Source organism: Corvus hawaiiensis, chromosome 1 (assembly GCF_020740725.1).
Source record: "Corvus hawaiiensis isolate bCorHaw1 chromosome 1, bCorHaw1.pri.cur, whole genome shotgun sequence".
NCBI lineage: Eukaryota > Metazoa > Chordata > Aves > Passeriformes > Corvidae > Corvus > Corvus hawaiiensis.
In genome coordinates, this window is record NC_063213.1 from 21,361,871 (window position 1) to 21,383,187 (window position 21,317).

General features: G+C 38.5%; 1 protein-coding gene and 1 long non-coding RNA gene across 3 annotated transcripts in view; one reads left to right on the top strand and one right to left on the bottom strand.

The window, feature by feature from the left end:
• Positions 1-21,173, top strand: part of CTDP1 (CTD phosphatase subunit 1) — a 102,347-nt gene extending 81,174 nt beyond the window's left edge. The window contains exon 13 of one of the 2 annotated variants that reach the window (XM_048295737.1): positions 20,140-21,173. In XM_048295737.1, the coding sequence (XP_048151694.1) occupies positions 20,140-20,281 (142 nt within the window). In that variant the 3' untranslated portion in view covers positions 20,282-21,173. The remainder of the gene's footprint in view (positions 1-20,139) is intronic. The other variant, XM_048295741.1, reaches the window with a different exon arrangement.
• LOC125322147 overlaps positions 12,093-21,317 on the bottom strand; it is a 28,567-nt gene continuing 19,342 nt past the window's right edge. Inside the window, exons 3-4 of the long non-coding RNA XR_007201871.1 lie at positions 18,727-18,889; positions 12,093-13,222 (exon numbers count right to left, since the gene is read on the bottom strand). This is a non-coding gene — a long non-coding RNA (uncharacterized LOC125322147). The remainder of the gene's footprint in view (positions 13,223-18,726; positions 18,890-21,317) is intronic.

Sequence of the window (21,317 nt, forward strand, 5' to 3'; positions counted from 1 at the left end):
ACTAATGTAAGACAGGAGTTCTCAAAAGGGCTAGAGGGGCAAGGTGATATTGCTGCAGTTTTCAGTATCTCCAAGGATAAAGCCTCAGCAACCTCTCTAGATAACCTGTGCCAGTGCTTAATCGCCATCACAGTGAGAAGCTGTTCCCTGATGTTCAGCAGGAACTTCCTGTATTTGAGCTTGTGCCTGTTGCCTCTTGTCCTGTCCTCGGCACCACTGAGAAGAACCTGGCTCCGTTTTCTTTACACTATCCATTCAGGATTTTGTACACGTTGATTAGATCCACACTCCGCTCCTACATCAAGAGTGTCTGAGGATCTTGAGAAACAGAACCAAAGGCCTTAGTGAAGTACCCTCTGCTTTCCCCTCATTTACCAAGCCAGTCATTTCACTGTAGACGTGTATCAGGTTGGTCAAGCAGTTTCCCCGCGGTGAACCTATGTTCAGCACTACTGATCACCTTGTCTTTCATGTGACTGGAAATGGTTTCCTGGATCAGTTGCTCTTTCACCTTCCCTCAGCCCTGTTCCTTTTAAAGGTAGGAGTGGCATTTGCATTTCTCCAGTCATGAGGCACATCTCTCAACCACCATAATCTCTTTTAAAGACTGAGAGTGGCCTCACAGTGACATCACCCACCTCCCTTGGCACTCGTGGATGCATCCTGCCAGGGGCCATGGACTCAGGTATGACCCGTTTACTTAAGAGTCCTTCCCTGTGCTGATCCTCTTCTACCAAGGGTACCTATTCCTTGCTGGAGTTTTTCACCATCTTCTCTGGCCCCTGAAGGTTTGTCCTGCTAGTAAAGAAAGACTGAGGCAAAGGAGGCACTATTACATCACCTCAGCCTTTTTCCTGTCCTTTGTCACTGGGCTCCCTTGCCCCCATTCAGCAGCAGGCTCACATTTTCCCATTTCATACTTATGGTACAAGGCCTTCCTGTTGGCTTTGACAACATCAGCATCTCATGGTCATTGTAGCTAAGGCTGCCTTCGGCCTTCCCACCCTCACACCTCTGCCTCATTTATGCCTGAGATCCAGTAGAGCACCTATCCTCACTGGCTTCTCTGTTGCTTGGGGTCAGCACTGTGCAGTGCTGTGAAAGGAAGGCTGAGGCCCTACTGTGCCCTGAAGGAGTGGGGGGAGCGTGGAGTAAATATTTGAACAATGTAACTAAGAGCTGGATACATACTAATGAGCGCTGAAATGCTGGAGCTGAGCTTGTACAAATTCGGGTCCAGCACCTCCCAGCAGCTCAACTTCCGGACAGGCAGCTTCTTTTGAATAGCTTATAAACCCTCCAGAACTGAGTACAAATAAGATGTTTCCATTGTGCTATCTCTGAAGGGCTTGTTTTGAGTTGTGTTTTCCTTTGTTCCACTGCTTTTGCACCCATCTGGGAGCATTCTGTGAAGCTGCAGTACATAAATCTGGGTCTTGCAGAGCCCTAGCTTCTGTCAGTGGGTCTAAATTTTGCTTGCTGTCTCTTGCAGTGTGCTCATGTTGCACCTGATAGTACTCGAATAACATGAGTTTTCTATTGTCAAGAATAACCCAGCTTATCCTGTGATGCTGATCTGATCTTTGTGTGTCTTGCTGGAAAGAAAGGGAGGGAAGTGATCCTCCCCACAGAGTCTGGTTGCCCCCATTTTGTACAGCTGTAAAAACTAAGGAGCATTTTTTTGTAAGGATAGTTTTCTGTAAAAATCTTTGATACATAGCCAGGTGTTAAAACCCATTCCCAATAAAAATAGCTTCCTCTAGATATTATTGACACGTTGCATCAAAGTATGGAAGAAAGAAGGGGAAATGGCATGTTCTCCTCAGTAGAAAGACTCATCTTCCAAAAGAGCTCAACAACAGTGACATAAACTATTACCAGCCTTGAAAGTTTTCCTTCACTGTACCCATTAAAATGTCTTTGATAATTGCTGTTACCTCCTGCAAAGTTTTAGCATTGCTAAATTTTTTTACAATAAAAATAACCTCTCAAACTGTTACCACTGCCTATGTTTGTGAAGTTCTCTTTCCAGCTCTTCATGGATTTAACCTTCTTAACTGTTCATAAAGGAAAATATATGAGCTTTAAGCTGATGCTTTAGAGCAGAAGCTTAGGGCACAAGTATAAGATGAATATTAGAGTGTAATGGCTATGACATTCATATTGCTTATTCAAGGAATGTCTTTTTCTTTCCAGCAAAACACTTTGCAGTTCTTTTCAGCTGGGGATCCCTTCTCCATTTCATCACTTTTCAATTTTTACATGGCTGGATGTCTTGGGAAGAAGACAGGTTTTTCTTGTGAGGATGAGGGAGAATTTGAATTACAAGAAGAAAGGAAGGCAGAAATTTTAGGGAACCTAATAGAAAAGATATGAAAAGATATCAGGAATGATACCCTGACGGAAGGAACTGGATAGTTCTGAGGGATCACAGGAAAGACAACACAGCAAAATCAAATCCTAAAGACAGTAGAGAGGAAAATGCGCTCTAGTAAATCAAAATTAGGTACTTTGGGTGTAAAGCACTGCATACCTTGCATGGCAGAGTTTCACTGGAGTTTCTTGCTGCTGTGGTGCACCCTTTCTGTGAATGGTACAACCCTTTCAGGGATAATGGGATGATTGTATTTTCTTTTGGATATGTCTTTCAATGGCTCCCAGTCTGGAGGAAGAGAAGTTTCTGAATCATACTATTTGAATGTCTTAAGAGCTTAGGTACAGGGGTGCCTATCTTAGATACTCTGTCATTTACTCCTGCTGTTAGTATTTTACAGGTTTGTAATTGGTTAGACTTCCCATTATCTGAGGCCACTCTTCTAAATGAATATGCCATAGTATCTTTCTATAAATAAAAACATGAATGAATAATTCACATGGGCTGGCTGAGGCTTTTATACTCCCTGAATTCCTGAACACTTATTTTTCTCTCTTCAACATCATCTGTCTTCTTTTTTTCCTAAGGCTTCAGAAAGTTGTCATCTGTTTCCATAAAATAAGAGCTTCTAAGTAATCTTAAGATTTCTGAAAGGACAATTGATAAAACCCTATCTGATTTTAAAAGTAGACTGTCAAGTGTATTCCTCCTTCAAATGGCTTTCTTTTAGAAATCAAAGTTCTTACTGCATATGTGTATATTTATGTATGTCTCGATTGTCCTTCCTATCTGGGGATCATAAAATACGATAAGACAGAGACTGAAACTCATCATTTCTTGGGCAGCAGGGACAAAAAGCTGTTCCACTAATAAAAAAATTCAAATTACAATCTCTATATGAGAAGAAATTTTAAGTAATTGATGTCTTGTATATGTGTTAAAGCATTTTAAAAGCAATAGTTTTCATAGTGGAAATTACATATATTGATATAAAGAGATCAGCTTTTAATGATAAATAGTCGTAACTTCTTTTTATCTTAGACAGTTATTTAAAAATTTGAAAAGGGGAAGAAAATGGGCAACTCCCCCCAAAACCTAGACATCAGTTCTGAGGGATAAACTTGTGTGCACTGAAAAGATCTCTTCAGTTCCACCTGGACAGTTTTGCCGTGAAGACTCATTAGTGAACCTTGTAGGAAAAAAAACTGTGTTCTTAATAAAATATATTTCATTTGCTTGTCTGGAACATGCTGTTGTATATTCTTTGTGTGCCTATCTAATGCTCTAGAAAAAATATTATGAATATTAAAATCAGGAGATTTAGGAAAGGTATGTTGTGTGATTAAGCAGGCTTTGTTCTTGCAGCTCCATTTGGGAAGCACACATTGCTTTAGTTTTCTTTACTCTGATTCTTGATGGTGACATTTAAGAGATTAAACAACGATGACAGCCTGTAGCCTTAGGTTTCTTTAGAAATCGTATGGTTCTGTGAGGGAATTAAAACTATAAGAAATTCTTCATAGATGCCTTACAGAATACATAAAAGAGATTACCTTTCCCTACTGCACATTTGTGCCTACTGAAGTATAGTATCATGTTTCAGATGAAGTTACTTAGGATTTATTTGACAAATGGGAGAAATGTGTAGATTTCACTAATCTTCAAAAGCAAAGCAGCAAAAAGAATATTGATCACTGGAGAGGAACCAATGTGAGGAAGCACTCATCAATTCAAAATATACTTTTTTTTTTTTTCCCCTTAAGGTACCTCAAGTTTATCTAACCACTTTTCAAGGAAGAAATACAATGTTTTTAAATGAAAATAAGAAGCTAAATGTTGCAGATGCAAAACTACAACGCACATGGAGCTAACTACTACTAATATTTTTACATTTTTATCCTTCACATAAGCATGCTCTTAGTCCTGTGGAAAGCAGGAGACTTGTAAGCTAGTTTTCAGAGAGATGCAAACCTCAGAACTGCACAGTACTTTTTCTCTCAAGTCCCCTTTTGTTTCAAAAGAAAAAAAATTTTTTTTGCAGTTACATAACGTGGATAGTAGTATTTCCAGAGTGAAGGAATGGAAAAAGTACAGCCTAGCTTTAAAAGTACTTTAGTATGATGAGCAGATGAAAAGGAGCTGCTTTTGCTGTCCAGAGTTTGCAGTAAGAAACTTAAACTCTGTTTTGCAAGACACTGAGGGGTGTCATAGGTAGAACTCTAGGGGAAGCAACATCTTCATCTTGTTCTTCTGGCATCTGTTACTGTTCTGTAATGAAAGGGATTGCATGAGACACAAATTAGTCCAGAGCTGGTCTTTGACACCTGACACTCAAACTTTCAAACTTGGGGTTGAGACTTCAACAAAGATGTGTTTGAATAGGAGTTCTTCAGTGAAGCTTTTCAGATGTAATTACCTGAAATTCCAGTTTTCCAGTCACTGCACTAGGCTTGCAACTCATGTCAAAATGCATAAGCAATTTTAATTCTTCTATCTATTTGTATCTATTCTGGCTGGATTCTTACATGAAATGTTACAGGACTCTCTTCTTTGTACTTGTCAGAGATGTGTCCCAAATTCTTGATAAAATAGTTTTCCAATGTTGAAATTACTAATGTGCAAAGAAAGGAGAAAGGGATTTCACTGTGCATGGGGATGTTGAGATACTCAACTGGTTCCATCTTCATTTACTGCAAAATCAAAACTCAAAATCACTGAAGGGTTGCTGAGAAAATACAGATCTAACCAGGTGTGTTGCATGTTCAGTGATGTATGAAATACACAGGGAAACAAAGGTGTGCTGATTCAACCACTGAAGAGGAAGGTCCTTGTTCTAAGACTCCCGACAAAAGTACATCACAAGTGATAGATGCAAAGTTTGCTTCAGGAAGAATCACAGAAGGACATTGTTCACTTTGTAGCTGCTTCTGACATGTTCTGAAATACTTTGAGTTACTGCAAAGGTCTAATATAATATCTGTTAAAGAGGAGCAGGCATTTTGGAAAGCCTCCGATCATTAACTGGATAAGGAAAAAAAAAGTTACAGGAGAGAGCTGAGAGTGTGAACTTTCACACATCTAGACTATTAACTGCAGCTAAAATTAACTAAAGTGCTGGTTCACATTTCGATCATGAGACTTCAGTCTTGGTCTTGTATTTCTCTATATTTCCTACAAGGAGCAAATGCACAGCTTGTGCATGTTTGCTCAGAGTGTCAAGCTGCTAAATTTTCATTGCAGGGTTTTTTTTCTTATCCTTCTAAAGGCTTTTAGAAAGTGAACTGCACGGTCTAAAAGTTCTCAGGTTCAACCAAGCAAACCTTGGCACAGAATTAATGCACACTGTTAGAGCCTGGGTTGATCTCAAGGCATCTCTTTAAGGTATAGCTGGGCTTTCCCACAGTCCTAAAATGACCAGAGTTGTAGGTATGCATGTTATGTCCATGGCAGCTGTCCTAAGAGAGCTGGCTCTGCTCTCCATCATGGAGGGACAGTGCTTCCTTGCCTTGGAGGGCTGCTTGTGGCCTGCTCACAGCTGCAGCAGCAGAATGGAATACATCCAGGGTGCTGCTGACTTGTTGCATGGTCAGTGGTGCTGATCTTGTCCTTGTAAACAGCAATATTATCACTAATACGTGGGGTTTTTTCGTAAGTCTTACAAAGCAGGTGCCATAGCTGAAGTTCAGGAGGATGGAATGACTCTTGCTCATTTCTCCTGGGATGATTCTTTTTGAAAAAAATATCTGAGCTATTTTTCTTGTACAGTGTTCCTAAACAACTTGAATAAATGGTTTCTCAGTAACATTTACATCCACAAAACAAGGGTTTTTTTCACATCAAGCCTATCAAATATTAACAGCAGTTGAAGTTTTAAACTTTCTTTCCTTTTCCTAAGAGATATTTTCCAAAGCCTTTCTCTATGGATATGATATTGCTTCCTTTGGCAAGTTTCTTTAGCATTTAGTGGTTTAAGTGAGGTGTTCACCACTTAAACCGTCACCTAAATCTAGTAAGTTTTATGTTAAGAATAATCTAAGTTGTTATAGTTCTAAAAAGTTTTTTTCATTGTTCACCAAAAAGCTGAATAGTGGTGCTGTGAACTTGAGTGAGATAATTTAACATAGTTCTGTGGTATCTTGATGTTTCCCTCCACAATATGTAAATTGCTAAAAGACAAACTGCACAAGGCTGCTTTCCTCAGAAATTGGTGGGTTATAATACGTGTGTTTGTGTTAGACCAAATCAGATGGGAAGCTTGAAAATGCTTTGAGATATAGTATGTTTAGAGTGACCATCTGCCTTCAGCTTCTTTTACTGTCTAATTGTGAAAATACCTAGAAGTTGTTCAGATGTAATAATACTATACTATTCAGTCCACTTGTGTGTGCAGTTGTTATTACTTGGATTGCACTGATACTATGGTTATACCTGTTAATTAATATAGCAATTAGGCAATTGAGATCAGGAAAAGAAGTGTCCTTGGAAAAGTGAAAAATAGCGTAAAGTTCTCTTATACTAACTGTTTTCAGTATCAGATTTGAAAGCTAGTTTGTCTTTGTACACAGAGAATTTCAATAAAAACATACTAAGTCATCAATAACATTTTTTGGTCATGGGTTTTCCTATTTCAGTGTTATGTAGATTAACTGGGCGAGTCTATATGAAGCTTAAGTTCTAACAGTTCTAGTACTTCAGGGGAAGGATAGACAAGTAATTAAAAGTCTGTTACTAGTATGTTACTAGGATTAGGAAAGTGCTGGTAAAATATGTCTATTTTTCTCAATTCACTTTTAAGACTAAACAGGTTTTTGTGCTTGTCAATGGAAGTGTGCTGGTATTTGTAAAATGAACTGAGAGATCTAAGTTGCCATTTTTTCTAGGGGCAAAAGTTTGGAATCATAGGTCATCAAGCATGAGAATATTTGCCTTGTTCTCCTTGTCTCCTTAAATGTGCTAATAAATGCTAAAGTACGTATAGGAATTGTATTGTTATTCTTACTTGCTTGTTATTCTTACATTCCCCTGTTCTAACTTTTGCCATCTATAATGATTCAGTGACTCTGTCTATAACTTAAGAGATCTGAGTGAAGTAATGAAATTGATTTCTCACTAATGCGTCGATGTATTTGAAATAGAAGTCTTTCTGCAGTCATTGCCTTTTATCACTGCAGAGCCATTAACTAATAGCTTCCATCCTGGGACAATGCAGTGACTAGAGCCTGAGGGAATATAATTTTCTATAATATATCTGCAAGAAGCACCAGTCTACAAGAACTGGATTTTTGTAGAAGCAGACTTTAGAAATCATTTGTTGCTATCATTTTGGGAAGAGTGAGGGCTGAAAAATTATGAGAGGTATTCACATAATCAGGGAGAAAGAACAGAGAAAAGAGATGTGCTTTCTAGTAGAGGATTCTTGTTTAACTGAGGCCAGCTGAAGAAGAAAGTGCAAAGCAGTGAAAAACATCGCTTCAGTTTGGAGAAGAGGCCGTATGTGGCAGGGAGGATCCTGGTACCCTTCCAGGACTCCAAACCTAGGCTTAAGCAGTGATCAAGACTGGTGAGAAGAAATTAAGTCAACACGATTGTCTTTTCATATATCTCTGTTTTTCTTGGCTTCTGCAGCTTAGATGAGTTTGTCTCAGAATCAAGAGCGTTTTGTTTGCATTAATTAGTATATCACAGTTAAATGATCTGTAAATTCCACATTGCTGAGGTCAAAGTTGACGGAGAGTACATGGATTAACTACCTGGGAGTTAGAATAGCCCTGAGCAGGTCCTGGGATTCTACAGCAGAGTTAGGTGCTTGTGGTGAAGAAGGAAAGCTTGTGGTGATGAGATTCCAGCCTAACCCTAACCCAGGGTTCTAGGAGCTGTCTGACCCCATATGAGAAGCTTCCAGACAGGGAGAACTCTTGATAATGTAATGCTACCCCTTGAGCTTCTAGGTTGTGGGAGTGAGGAGTTTTCAGAACAACACACAAAGGGCAGTTACCTGATGCTGATTCCTCTAGCCCAACTGGGAGAGATGCTGTTGTGTGAAACATTTCATTTAGGTATTCCTAGATCCAGAAAATGCCAAAAGCACAATTTAAGTTTGAAGAAATTAAGACTGCAAGAAACTAGGATAATGGGAAACAATTTGGGAGTTACTGACTTGATCTGCTTAGTGGTCTGCCACCGTGAAGAATGAGCTTGTTTCATGTGATTGCCAGGGTGAGAGAGGGAGAACTAGAACCCTGAGTGAATTTAAAAACCTGAGCTCCTATTGTTCACTCACAAAGGGAGGAGTAGGAAAAACATTTCATTCTGTCTTCAGCTTCAGAGCACTTGTGACACACAGAGGGGACAGTTCCTTCCTCTCATGGAATCTGAATTCCAGTAAGAAACTGGAGCATCAGATTGTTTTGGATGTATTTCTGTTCCTGCACAGGAGTAATTTAAAAACACCAGGTTCCAGTATCCTGCTTCCACTCACGTAACAGTTCTCCCTGCACTGTGTGAGTATTTATGGACTTACGACCTCCAGCACCACTGCCCCATTCCAGCAGTCCATAGATATTCATGTTGTTCTGCATCTGTGGCAAATGGCAAGGGATAAGGAAGATGTAAAGCAGAAGTTCAGGGTGAGCAAGCCTGTAACATACTGCTTTGGTTTGCATGTTGGTGAGAGCTGCATTGGGAAGTGAAGAATAGCAGGGGGTTGCCCCTCAGGTAATTTAGGCAGCATTTTTTTCCTTTAGTCAGGCTGAATGCTTCAGTGCAATTTATGAGCTCTTAAACAATTTATGTTTTTCCTTAGTAAGATATGTGGATATCTAAATATCTCCTGAGACTAAGGAAACCAAGAAGTACATTAAGAACTGCCAGTGAAGGTTTTTAATCCTTCATTGTGTGCCCCTGTTGAGACCTAGGACATTAGCTGGAATACTGTAAGGCAACATTGTTCCGATCAAGAAAAATAGCTCTAGTTTCCCTAATGAATTCTAAAAGTACTTTAAATTCCACATAATAACTAATGTGCATTAATCTTGATCGCTGCAAGTCTTTAATGGCTGCTAAACAGAAGTGTATATCTTAAATTAAAATGCCAGCTTGAAGCATGTGCTAAAAGTGTTGGTAGAAGAGAAGCAGTACTGCTTCTTAATGGAGGGGGGAAATCTAGGAATCTTAAATGGGTAGATATTCCCATTTCCAAGTATTAATCACTTGAACTCCTAATAGGTTCTTCCATTGGGAAAAACAAGGTCAGATATTTTAGAAAACTTGAACTTGCTTCAGAAGACTGTTGTATCAAGCCAGTTGTGGAGATGTCCCTGCGTTGTTGGCAGCCGTGCACGTGAAAAGCAGATAGGGATGTTTTAATTCCCCACCCCACAGTAGATGCCACAGCAGCAAACATGTCCTTTGCTGTGTGACCCATGCGTATTGCCGCTGCATTGCACGGAAGAGGTCCCTGTTTGCAGAGGGAAACGTCTCCTGTTCAGAGCTTCCTTTTGCTGTTTCTCAGACTACCACTGTGGCTTGAGTGTGCCATTAGCTACCCCAGTAAATATTTACTGGAAAACACAATTGAATACATGACAATATATGTTTTGCCAGTTACAGTGAAATAACACATCACATTAAATGTTCTTGCAAAGTATGTTCCTACTAGGTAGAGAACCTGTAAAACTTGCTGATCAACAGAAAAAAGATGTGTCTCTGCTGATGTTGCTGTTTGCTTCAGACCATTGAATACAACGTTTCCCAGGAATTAGCAAGGGTGGGTAAACGGGCACCTGAGCAGTGGGGCCAGAACTGCCTGCAAGATGTTGGTGTGTGGCTGGGCTTCTCTCTGCCAGGGCTGTGCACGTGTGCTACCCCTCACCCCTGAGGGTCACCTGTGCAGGCTGTGAAGGAGCCAGGGGTATCTGAGTGAGGTCAGCTGTGAAATGTGTTCCGGCAGTCTGGGAGAGGGCCTGTAAAATGGTTTAATTCCTGAAGTCAAACAGAGAAGTGTCTGGTCCCCTTCCTGGCATTTCAGACCTTACTCCTGTTCCTGGATCAGTGTGGCTATCTTATTCTCAGATAGAAAGAGAACAACTTGTTGCAGTCTCAGTTTTTGTTGCATGTTTGAAGTGCTGTGTCTGTCTAGTCATTTCAGGCCCAGAGAAACACACGTTTTCACATTTCCCTCTTGTGCACATTCATATATCCAGGTAAATTGATAATAGAACTTTATAGGAGCCTATGGCCAGTACCATTACATGGATAAGACCAGCCTGTCGCCATTTAACTCCAGACGCTAAGAACCACACAGCCACTCACTCACTTCCCCCTGCCCTGTGTGGGGGAGAACCAGGAAAAAAGTAAACCTATGGCTTGAGATAAGAACAGTTTAATAATTGAAACAAAATAAAATATTATAATAGCATAATAATTGTAATGAGAAGGAGGTAGGTTTAATTTCTGTAAGGGAAACAAGTGATGCACAATACAACTTCTTGTCCCTCAGCAGCAGTCTCTCCTGTCCAATGACTCCCAGTTTATGTGCTGGTTATGATGTCCTGTGGTCTGGAATATCCCTTTGGCCAGTTTGGGTCAGCTGTCCTGGCCATGCTCCCTCCCAGATCCTTGTGCAGCTCCTCACTGGCAGAGCACGGAAACCTGAAGAGCCCCTGGCTCAAGGTAAGCACTGCTGAGCACCAACTGAGCCATCAGTGTGTTATCAACATCAGTCTCATACTAAATTCAAAACATCACACTCTACTGGCTAGTGGAAAGAAAATTAACTCTCCAGGACACAAGCTCAGTAGCTGCCTTTTACTCTGGACTGATAAAAGATAATGAGCTGTTTCTCCTTCAGATGCCTTCTTCATTAGTGGTATGGGGAAGGCTGCAGCTGAATAATACCGTAAATCTGAGCTTTGGACAGGACCATCATAAAAAATTGCAACTTTGTACCAGAAAGTACAGATCAAGTATAAACTGCCTTTGCTAGTTCAAATTTATTCCAGAAATATCGACAGAAAAAAATTGTAGAGCAGACTGTAGATGGGATCAAGACTGTGAGCCAGGAGAGCTGCGATCTGCTGCACTGGGTCGTTTGTCACATCGTAGCTGGTGTGAAAACAACAGGTACGGGAAATTCTCAGCGGTGCGATTCCATTTGGCACATAGGCTGGGGATTGCCACATGCCTTTTGATCCAGATTGAATCTGTGATGGTTTCTGACCCAGTATTGTAGAGATCCAAATTTAATGAATGCAGACCCACTTTTTAGAGAGTTTGTTGGAATTGCACAGTAAAAAGAGATGGGTGGCATTCTGTTTCAAATGTATTGCATGTATTGGTATGCTGTATATATAATTTATGCAAACCTTACAAAACTGATGTAAAAATCACGTAGTTCTGGCAGATATTACTACAACTTCAATTGAGATTTTTTGTCTTTGTAAATCAAGCCTTGACAGTACTTTGCTCTGTTTCTCATGGAAACATAGCAGTTTCTAAAACAAATTTCTAACAATTTTTTTTTAATTTCCTTTACTGAGAAGTGACTTCCTGCCTTGATGTCATTTCATTTTGTAACTTACTAGCTTTTCTAAAACATTCTGTAGCAAAATGAAGCCAAATGTTGACTTTTTAATATTGATAAGTTATTTTCTAGGTTCTCTGTAGCTTTGTATTTTAATGCTGTTGTGTCTCCAAAACAGTCTTCCAAAACCTGCTTTAATGCATGAAAAAAATATTTATTGTGTACAATTTCAACAAATAAATAAAGAGAAATTTAAGTTGTCAGAGCTAGGAATTTGGGGAAGGAAGAGTGAGGAGTGCCAAGATAACATGTCTTACCATTTGGATAAAGAATTAAGTAGTCGAGAAATGTAACATTGCGGGAAGATGTTGTATGATTCAGAGAACAAATCTTGCAGCCCATTGCTAGATGGAGCAATCTCAGTCCCCTGTACCATGGTGTAACCCACAGCCTGACAACAGCTCCAATTCCCCAACTGTTGTGCAGGAAGTACTCATTGGAAGCTGACTACAGAGACGGTGGACAAGTGGCTTACCAGACTCTGAGGCAGGCAGCAGAGCCAATAAACTGGGGGATTATCCAGTTAAATCACATGGCAATGTGAGGAGGATGAAGAACTGACCGTTTTTGGCAGGAGTGAGCTAGTGCATTTCATGAAAGAATATACCTGTGTGGAAAGCGGGCTGTGCATTTTGTCCCATAGAATACAACATGTTAAAGGAATTTGAAGTCTGGTTTTTGTACTTCAGTGGAGATGACAGTATTACCAGTATCCATATGGAGTCAGCAATGTGTTTTGTCTTATTTTCAATATTTTACAATGAAGCAGAGATAGTCTTAGTTAATATTCTTGTGAGCAAAGCAGTGAAGAAACATCCTAGAAGGATGTTTGGTTTAGTTACTTGCAATTTAATCTCAATTATTTATTGAAAACAAGGACAAAGTAAGAGAAGAGTTAGTAAAAATCAGAGTTGAAGGCTTTGACAAAACTGTCTTATCTTTCAGTATAACTTAGTGTAGCCCATAACATATGTATTAACACACAAATTAAGATAATCTATGGATATTTAATTTTTAAAGCCACCATATACCAAATCTTACTTCCAGCCTCTGTGGTTAGCACAGTCAGCATGTTATCAGCTAAATTTCATCTTAACAATTTAAGAAGCCAAAGAATACATCTCAAAGAGTGTTCTCAGTGTCTGTGAGTGATGCTGGCAAATCCAGTCAGGATTCCAAGCATTACTTTGCAGTGCTGGCTGTCTTCAAACTGGAGTTGGTTCTCCATTATATTGGCACGGGGGTCTCTCCACATACATATTGTGCTCCTGTGAGAAAAATTAAGTCAGTTTGACTTTTTTCAGATAAATCAGATCATGTTTCTTTTCCAATTTCTTATTTTGATGTATGGTTTTGTATTTTCTAAATTGCCCATACATCTTAGTTTTTTTGCCCACTTTTCATCTTAATTTTTTATTGCATGCTACCATTTTTTAAAACAATGACTCATATTTAGATCTCTAGTGAGGGCATTATTCTTCATCACTATCTGAGACTATCTCCTTCCTATAACAGAAATTAGTTGGAGGAATTAGCCCATTTTCAAAAAACTTTTTTCAAACCAAATACCGGTAGAGTTGCGGTACAATGCCCATCCACGCACTGGGAAGGAAGGCTTGAAACTTTCTTTACTCACTGCTGAGCCTTGATATCTTCTATTACAGCTTCCCAGAGCTACCCAAAATCTCTACAGAGCTATAGATCCACCATCTGACATTTGTTGTCAGAATGGGTAATATTTGTAAACTAGAAGAAGCTGGAAAGAGAATTGATGCAAACAACAAAGGCCTGGTTTAGCTTTCGAATAGGATTAAGAAGTGATATGCCAGAGTGCATCTGTGCATTCTCCATTATGAAATTGTCAGGTAACAGTCTAGTATTCCACATAGTGAAAAGTATATTTAATTTTCTGTTGTCTTCTATGTGTCAATGACAAGATCATTTGTTGTGTGATATAAAACTGCCACTGTCACCTTTGCCTTCTGAAGAAATAGTCATATTGCATGTTGTAAATGTCTTCTTATAACTACATGGATTATTTTCAAACAGCTTGAAGTTAATGACAACTAATATTTTAGGGACACAGTTTATATTTCTGTGATTTAATTACAGAAGCAAAATTGTATGTTCAACTTTTCAATTTTCCATTATCCAATTTAATTATAATCTGTATCTAAATTAGTTCAGTGCAGAGGAAATCACACTGCGTTTTGTTTTAAAGTTTTATTGCTACACTGTTTTGGAATATCCCAGTGTTTAATTATTAAGAAATCATTTTCTTGAAGAAGACATTAGTATTGTTAAGAAACTACTGTTGGGGTGATTTTCTTGTTATTAAACTTTCCCCTTGACCTGAATATTAAGAAAACACCAACTCGTCAATGGGCCAATTTTAGCAAAATTTACAAAATATCCTTATTAACACACTGTAGTAATTGCTGGATTTATTTTCAATTTTCTGTGACTTCCTGACTTAAAATACTCTCGGTTTAGATATACATTGAGTGTTTAGTTCAGAGAACTACCTATAAAGCTGTTCTAAGATGGTTTTCAGTTTCCAGAATAGTTTCTCACCATTGGAATTGTGCACAGGTGTGCTCGATTTTAAAGCAGAAAGGCGCTGAGGCTGTACAGAATTTAATTAGCTCTCACTTAACTGTTGTGTTAGTTAAAATATGCTTTGGAGCTGTCAGTTGGAATTGGTGGATGCATGGAAGAGGTTTTCATGAGGAGCATTGAAGGCACACTGTTCATCCAACTGCGGGGACTCTGTCTGCACCCCAGGGCTGTGCAAGACACGTTCTTGGTGCATTTTTCTGCATATTAGATTTCTGGATCATCTTGTAATCCTGCAGACAGCATTGGATGAGTTCTTGAGGAAATATATGAGGTGTCTGGCATTTGTTCCTGTGGCACTAAATAGTGTCCTGTTTGTCACAGCACGAGCATGAAGTGAAAACACACACTGCAGCTTGCCAGGAGTGCTGGGGTAGTGCTGTTTGTTTCTCCCATGGCTGTGTGCCTGGCAGCGTGCTGCACTAGTGCCAGGGAGGAGCACCAGGACAGAAAATCCAGTGTTCCTGCACAGATGTACGAGGGAAATTGCCAGAGGGTAGACACCTGAATTACAGGCAGGCTATGGACAATTGCTTACTCATGTATCAAGTGTAGATAAAAGGGCATAGATCAGAATGGTTGGGCTTGGAAGGGACCTTAAAGATATTGCCATGTATCCCATGCTAAGAAAACATAATTGCAAAACTTAGAACATCTCTCTGAAAATTTAACCATCTTGTCTGTCTCATGTAACATATTAATGCTCACAACGTTGATTTTCAGTCTGTGTGTTCTCAGAGCTCAAGGCATTGAAGCTTGTTAGCCAAGTATTGGGCTGGCATCTTCAGAATGGGTTGAAGAAGAGTTTTACTGGATAACCAGCCCTAATTCTTCGTAACTGAAGAATATTGCCAGAGAACTAGTTTATCTGAATAAGTTGTTCCCATAGTCAAATTCCAGTTGCATTACCAAATGCTACATCACCTTCTTTCCATTGTGGAAGGAGTTCACAGGAAGCTGTGGTCTAGGTGTGTGTGGAAACCAGGACAGACCTGCATGGAGCTTCAGAGGCTTGCCCGGGGTGGTGTAGGTTGTGTTGCAGGGCTGCGATGCTGTTGGAAGACAGCACGCACTTTCAAAATGCCCTTTTCAAACCCTTGCCTTCCAAACTACCTACAGCTGCTGTGTGAGTGTTCTCATTAGAGAGAAACTTGGCTGTATTTGGTAGCAAATTGAGGTCCTAATTTATAATGTCAATGCTCTAAGCTGATTGCTTGTAAAAGACTAAACACACTTAGTCTGCAGACTCTACTTCATTATTGTACTGATTTTAGGAGCTGTTGAAAAAAAGCCAGGTCAACTTGCAATAAATTAGAGGTTTACTTATCAGAGTAGGGATGAGGATGTGGGTATTGGGAGTTTAAAGGATATGTGAACATTTATTTAAATGCTTTCTGTAGTTCTCATTTACAAGTTCAAAACAAGGTTTGGAAAAGATTTAAGTTTGCTTTGTTTAAAGCAAGGGTTATGTTGCCCTTTGAATTCCTTTGCTAATTAGATGTTTATATTTTAATGTAGCACTGTATTTCTTAAAGGGGTGTCATTGGGATGCAAAACAAACCAGAGACAACCTGCTTTTCAGTTAAGAGAAGAATGTTTTTCCAACATTGTTTTCAGCCAATTATAAATTAAGGCCTTCAGATAACAGAAGCAAGAAATACTGGACTTTTTTCACTTTGTTCCCTATGGTTCTCTCCATGAACTAAATTTAAATTGATTTTATAAGAACATTAAATTGATTTTATAAGAATGCAGTTTTCATTTGACCTGTACATTGTAATCAGATTTTAGTGGTCATTTTAACTGATCAAGATCTAAATAAATTTTCAGTAAGTTTTTCTGTGCTATTTTTAGAGGCATTCAGCTTGTGCTATTGCAACTTCATAAACCTGTCTCTTCTTTTGGAATACCACTACTTCTCATTAGCATTCTGTAGGTAAAATTTTTCTAAAACTACTTTTATACATATATAACTACAAATGATTTTTTCATGTTTAATATCATTGTGAATTACACTTGTAATTTATTTAAATCTCTCGACAATTCATTTAAATATGTGAGAGTTTTTTTAAATGTATTTCTCTTTTTTGCAGCATGTGAACTGGTGGGCCTCTAGTACTGGGTATTACAAAGGAAAAATACTTAATGCAAAGGAAAAGGAAATGTGAATTGTAGAAGTGTTTTTCACAGAGTTGTCAGATACTTAAAATTCTGCATTCAGTGTTTTGGCAGTTGTTCGTATGTGAGCTTAAAGATACTCAGTTATTATTGACTTGTTTGGCTTTTAATAGCAGTCGAGCAAAATTCGTTATAAAAATGCAAATCAAGCTAATGGAAGCCTGCAACATCTGCTGAATCATTCTCTCTAAATAGTAAGAAGGAATCCTGTATGTGCTTAAGTTTTCCATTTAAAAATGCTCCGCAGTATGGCTCTGAAACTGGAAATGACAAGGAATGGGCACAAAACAGTGAGGAAAATATACACTTAAAATTGTTTGTTATGTCAATAGATATGCTGCCACAGGCATATACTGCTTTTTCTCTGAGGGTAGAAATTATTAAGAGGATGTTATCTCTTTTTTTTGAATTTGCAAAGAAAAAATGCAGCTCTGTGTTCCTGATGTCCTTCCTCCATACTTCTATCCGGGTTAGCTTTTTATTTGATATCATAATAGTTATTTAAACATTTTTTTGAATACCTGTGAAGATGCAGTTTATGGTACACAAATACTGAAAGGTTTTTATACCGTAATAAAAACAATGCTAACATTCTGGAGAGGTTTTTTTTGTTTTTTCTATTAGAGGACAAATACTTACCTGTGTTTTCTTTTTTTTTTTTTTCATGGCTTTTTCCTCCCCATGAGTGACTAGGTTTTCATGTGGAGATTGAACAGAGCTGTCATTTTAGCTTTGCTGAAATAACAAGAATTGACAAAATAGATGATGGTCAGTCTTTTGCATTTCCAAAGATACTGTTTAATACAACTGTAGGAGGGATGAAATATGGGAGAGGCATCCCTTAAAGTTTCTGGAAAGTCTTTTTGTAGACTGGAAATCCATTCTTTAATTAACTAGTCACACTGAGTATTTCAGATCCCTGTATTTTGTTGATTGTCCTCACTGAAATCTAGTTGCTATGAAGTATATTTAAATTTTAAAAGTGACTTTCTTGCATAAATCAATAATTTTGCTAGTCTTTGCTGTAATAATTTAGTAAATTAACTGTTCTTCACTTTCAAGAAATAATGAACTGGCAGTGAGATATTATTTCAGTGACCTGTTACTTCTTTAATTTCTTCATAGACCTTTTTTTTTTCTTTTCTGTGAGATCTGTGCTATTGGTTTCTGTCCCAGTAAATGTTACAGTATTTGGGCTGGCTCTAAAAGCCTGCTTGTCCTGACACATTCTTTAATACATCATCTGCAGTCGCGTGTACATGTTTCATATGTGTAAATGACAACTGTCAGATTGTTAATTTCATTTTTCAGTGGGCAAATACCATCCGTTTCCATAGATGCAGCCTTACAAACAGATGAATACAAATGTTTTCAGCTGTGAGCATTGTGGTATAGGTTCGCTCCATGACTTTATTCATCTTTATTTCTCAGTTAGCATTGCCTTTGTACTTCTTATCCACTGCTTGTTAAAGATGCACTATTCGTTTCTTCTTTTGCTGAGTAAGACTCTTACAGGTTTCTTTAATTCCCAATTAGCTTTTCTTTGCTAATAGTGTCATTAATGCCTAAAATAGCGCTGTAGCTCTGAAGGCTGAAATCGTCACAAAGTCAGCAAGGGTTACTAAGGCTCCATACATTTGCATAGCTTTTAGTGAAAATGTGCTAAGATTTCTTCCAACTGGGCATTTTAAGTATGGGAGCTTCCTTGTCCAAACTGCATGCTAATAGAAGCTGTGTGGAAATAATCAGTGTTATGCCTGAGAAACTGCTTTTTATTGTGAATTAGGCTGCATTTAGTGCCCTAAAACTCCCTCAGCACACCACATTTGAGTTTCAGTAGCAAAGTATTCAGGAAATGCTTTTACTTCATCCCGTTTTTCCTTGTCAGGGATTTAGAGGCCAGAGTGTATCCCAGGGTTTCAGTCTTGCCTCCCAGGAATATTACTTCTACCACCCTATGCTGAACAGCAAAACCCACCTGACATCAGTGGGAGGAAGTGGCCTGTAAAGCAGCAGCAGTGTCTCTTTTTGTCCCACAGCTGCAGCAGAAGGGGAAGATGGAACATAGTGCTCTCACTTCCCATTCTGACTTGGACTCCCCTTCTGACTTCCCACCACACCTTGTCCATCTCCCTGAAAAGCTGAAAAAGGGCAGGTCAGGTGTCAGTCAACCAGCCCACAAACCAAGCAGTCTGGGCTAATGCGAATTCCTGTTTCTTGGAAAACAGCAGTAAAGGTGTCTGTATAAATAAAAACTCCTTTGTATTTCAGCATTGCTTACAAGCTCCTAAATATGACTGTTAATCTTTGCCTTTATTTCTTCTGGATATGTATAACTCATGTCAGTATTTATCAAAGGTCTTCCTTGCTATATGCTATTTCTCTGTGCTCTCAAGTAACACGATTATTGTTAAATTACTGCTTTTTGCTAAAATAGATAGATCATTTTGTTAGTTTTTCATGACTGCAAGTGGGTGCATTGTCTTCTTAATAAAACCCCACCCAACAAGGAAAAGGAAAGTTTTTGAGAGATGCCTGCCCCTCTGCGTGTATTTTTCTGCTTGAAATTTGATGAAATTATCTGGAAGCATTTTGAAGGTGTTTCTACATCTCATTATGAATTCTGTGCAATGCAAAAATCTCAACTTTATTTTTGTCTCAGAAGTACACGTCTGATATAAAATTCCCTTTGGCAAGGAAAAGAGATTTTAGGATTCCATAAATCCAAATTCTTTTGCTCATGGCTACATCCCAGTTGAAGCGTTAGATTTTCCTTGGAGATCTTTCAGAGCCAGGAACATGATTCTTTCAGCAGGGTATGGTGCATATCAGCTTCCTGTTTAAACTGGTTCATTCTCCAGAGATGCAAAGAAATGTGTTGTTCAGCCTGGCAGTACTAATCCAAAGAGACAAAAGGGAAGGATGGGACCCCAAAGTTTGGAAGCATGAAACTGTAGATGCTGGTGCAGTGAGATTTGGCTAATCAGTTACGGTTTTATTTTTATTAAATAAGTAGAAACTTGAATATTTCAAAATAATATAATAACATTTTTGTTTTGGTAATATCTCTTTCACACAATGGCTTTCTTCTTTCTTTTGGGATGCAAGAGGCAAGTAAATCTACTCATTATTTTCAAACAGTCTCATACTTTCTTCAGAAGATGGAAGAAACAAATTAACACTACTTTACACCTACTGCTGACAGTGCATAACAGCAATTAAAAAATGAACTGTGTGAACTGGCTACTTTAAAAACAAGTGCTGTACTTTTTGTCTAGGCCTGAAAAAAGATGAGTCCTTTAGCCTCATTTTTTCTCATGTTGAATATAAGTCTCTCAGTAAGCACTGAGACACCTCCATTCATGGACCTTGTCTCTGTCTGTCCTTCCAGGGGTCACAAACGCAAACTGGATGAAGATGACGCTGCCAGTGAATCCAGTAAAGAATCCAGCAGTGAAGATGAGGAGGGAAGCAGTTCTGAAGCGGATGAAATGGCAGCAGCACTTGAAGCTGAACTGAATGACTTCATGTGAGATTCATGCAGAAGACAGAATTTGTAATTATATTTTACTTCTCATAAACAGATTGGACTTCAGATGAGTCCCTTATGTCAGTACTCAATGTTTTTCCAAAACGTGTGTGTATATTTTGCAAAGCAGCTCAAGAGGTGATATGTTATTTTACAAAATCAGAAGTAGATGTTTTTAAGTTGTTTTACTAAAGGAAAATATACTTTTTTAAGCAAAAAAAAAAAGTATTAAATGGGATGCGGTGTGCTATGCCAAAGACATGTTAGGAGCTCTGCAGAACCTTCATGTATGGGACAGTAGTACAAAGACTTGTGATTAAACACACATCAAGTTTCTAAAAATATTGCAAGCTGTGGTTTATGGGTTACAATCTTCAAATAGAGGAGGAGATAAAGGAGATGGAATTGTCTGGGTAGTACAGCAGGAATCTGACAAACTGGTCATCCTTTTCCACAAATAAAGCTATCAAATATAAAAGGATTTTTGAAATAAAAAAGAACTATTTATATTTGTATAGAAACAGAACGTGATATGCAAGCTTTGTGAACTCTGCACTTGACCCACCTGTCATTTGTTTGTAAGAGAATACATAGTGATCAGCATTCATGGTTTTAGGTTACTTTGTTGAATAGTTGGGTTCTTTAGAGACATTGTTTAGATTTTTAACTTCTCTTCTCTGTAAACAGAAATTTAGCACAGCAGACTATGTGGTCCTGTACTGCCACAAGATGCATATTCACCTATTTGTGTTGTCTTGGAAAGAACAAGTGCTACTTCAGGCTAGATAGAATTTAATTTCTTTGAAAAGAGATCTGATGTAAAGTTTTTGTATATTCTATTTCATATTTGACCCACAAAACAGATTTTCTTTCATTTAATAAAGGTTCATTTTGTATGCTTTGTTTCTCTTTCCTGTTCATTTTCTTCCATCAAACATAAGACACTTTTCTCTATTATCTTTCCTTTATTCTGCATGAAAATAATGAAAAACATTGAAAGCAGGTGCAAATTTGTAGATTCAGGCAGATAGCTGAAGGAC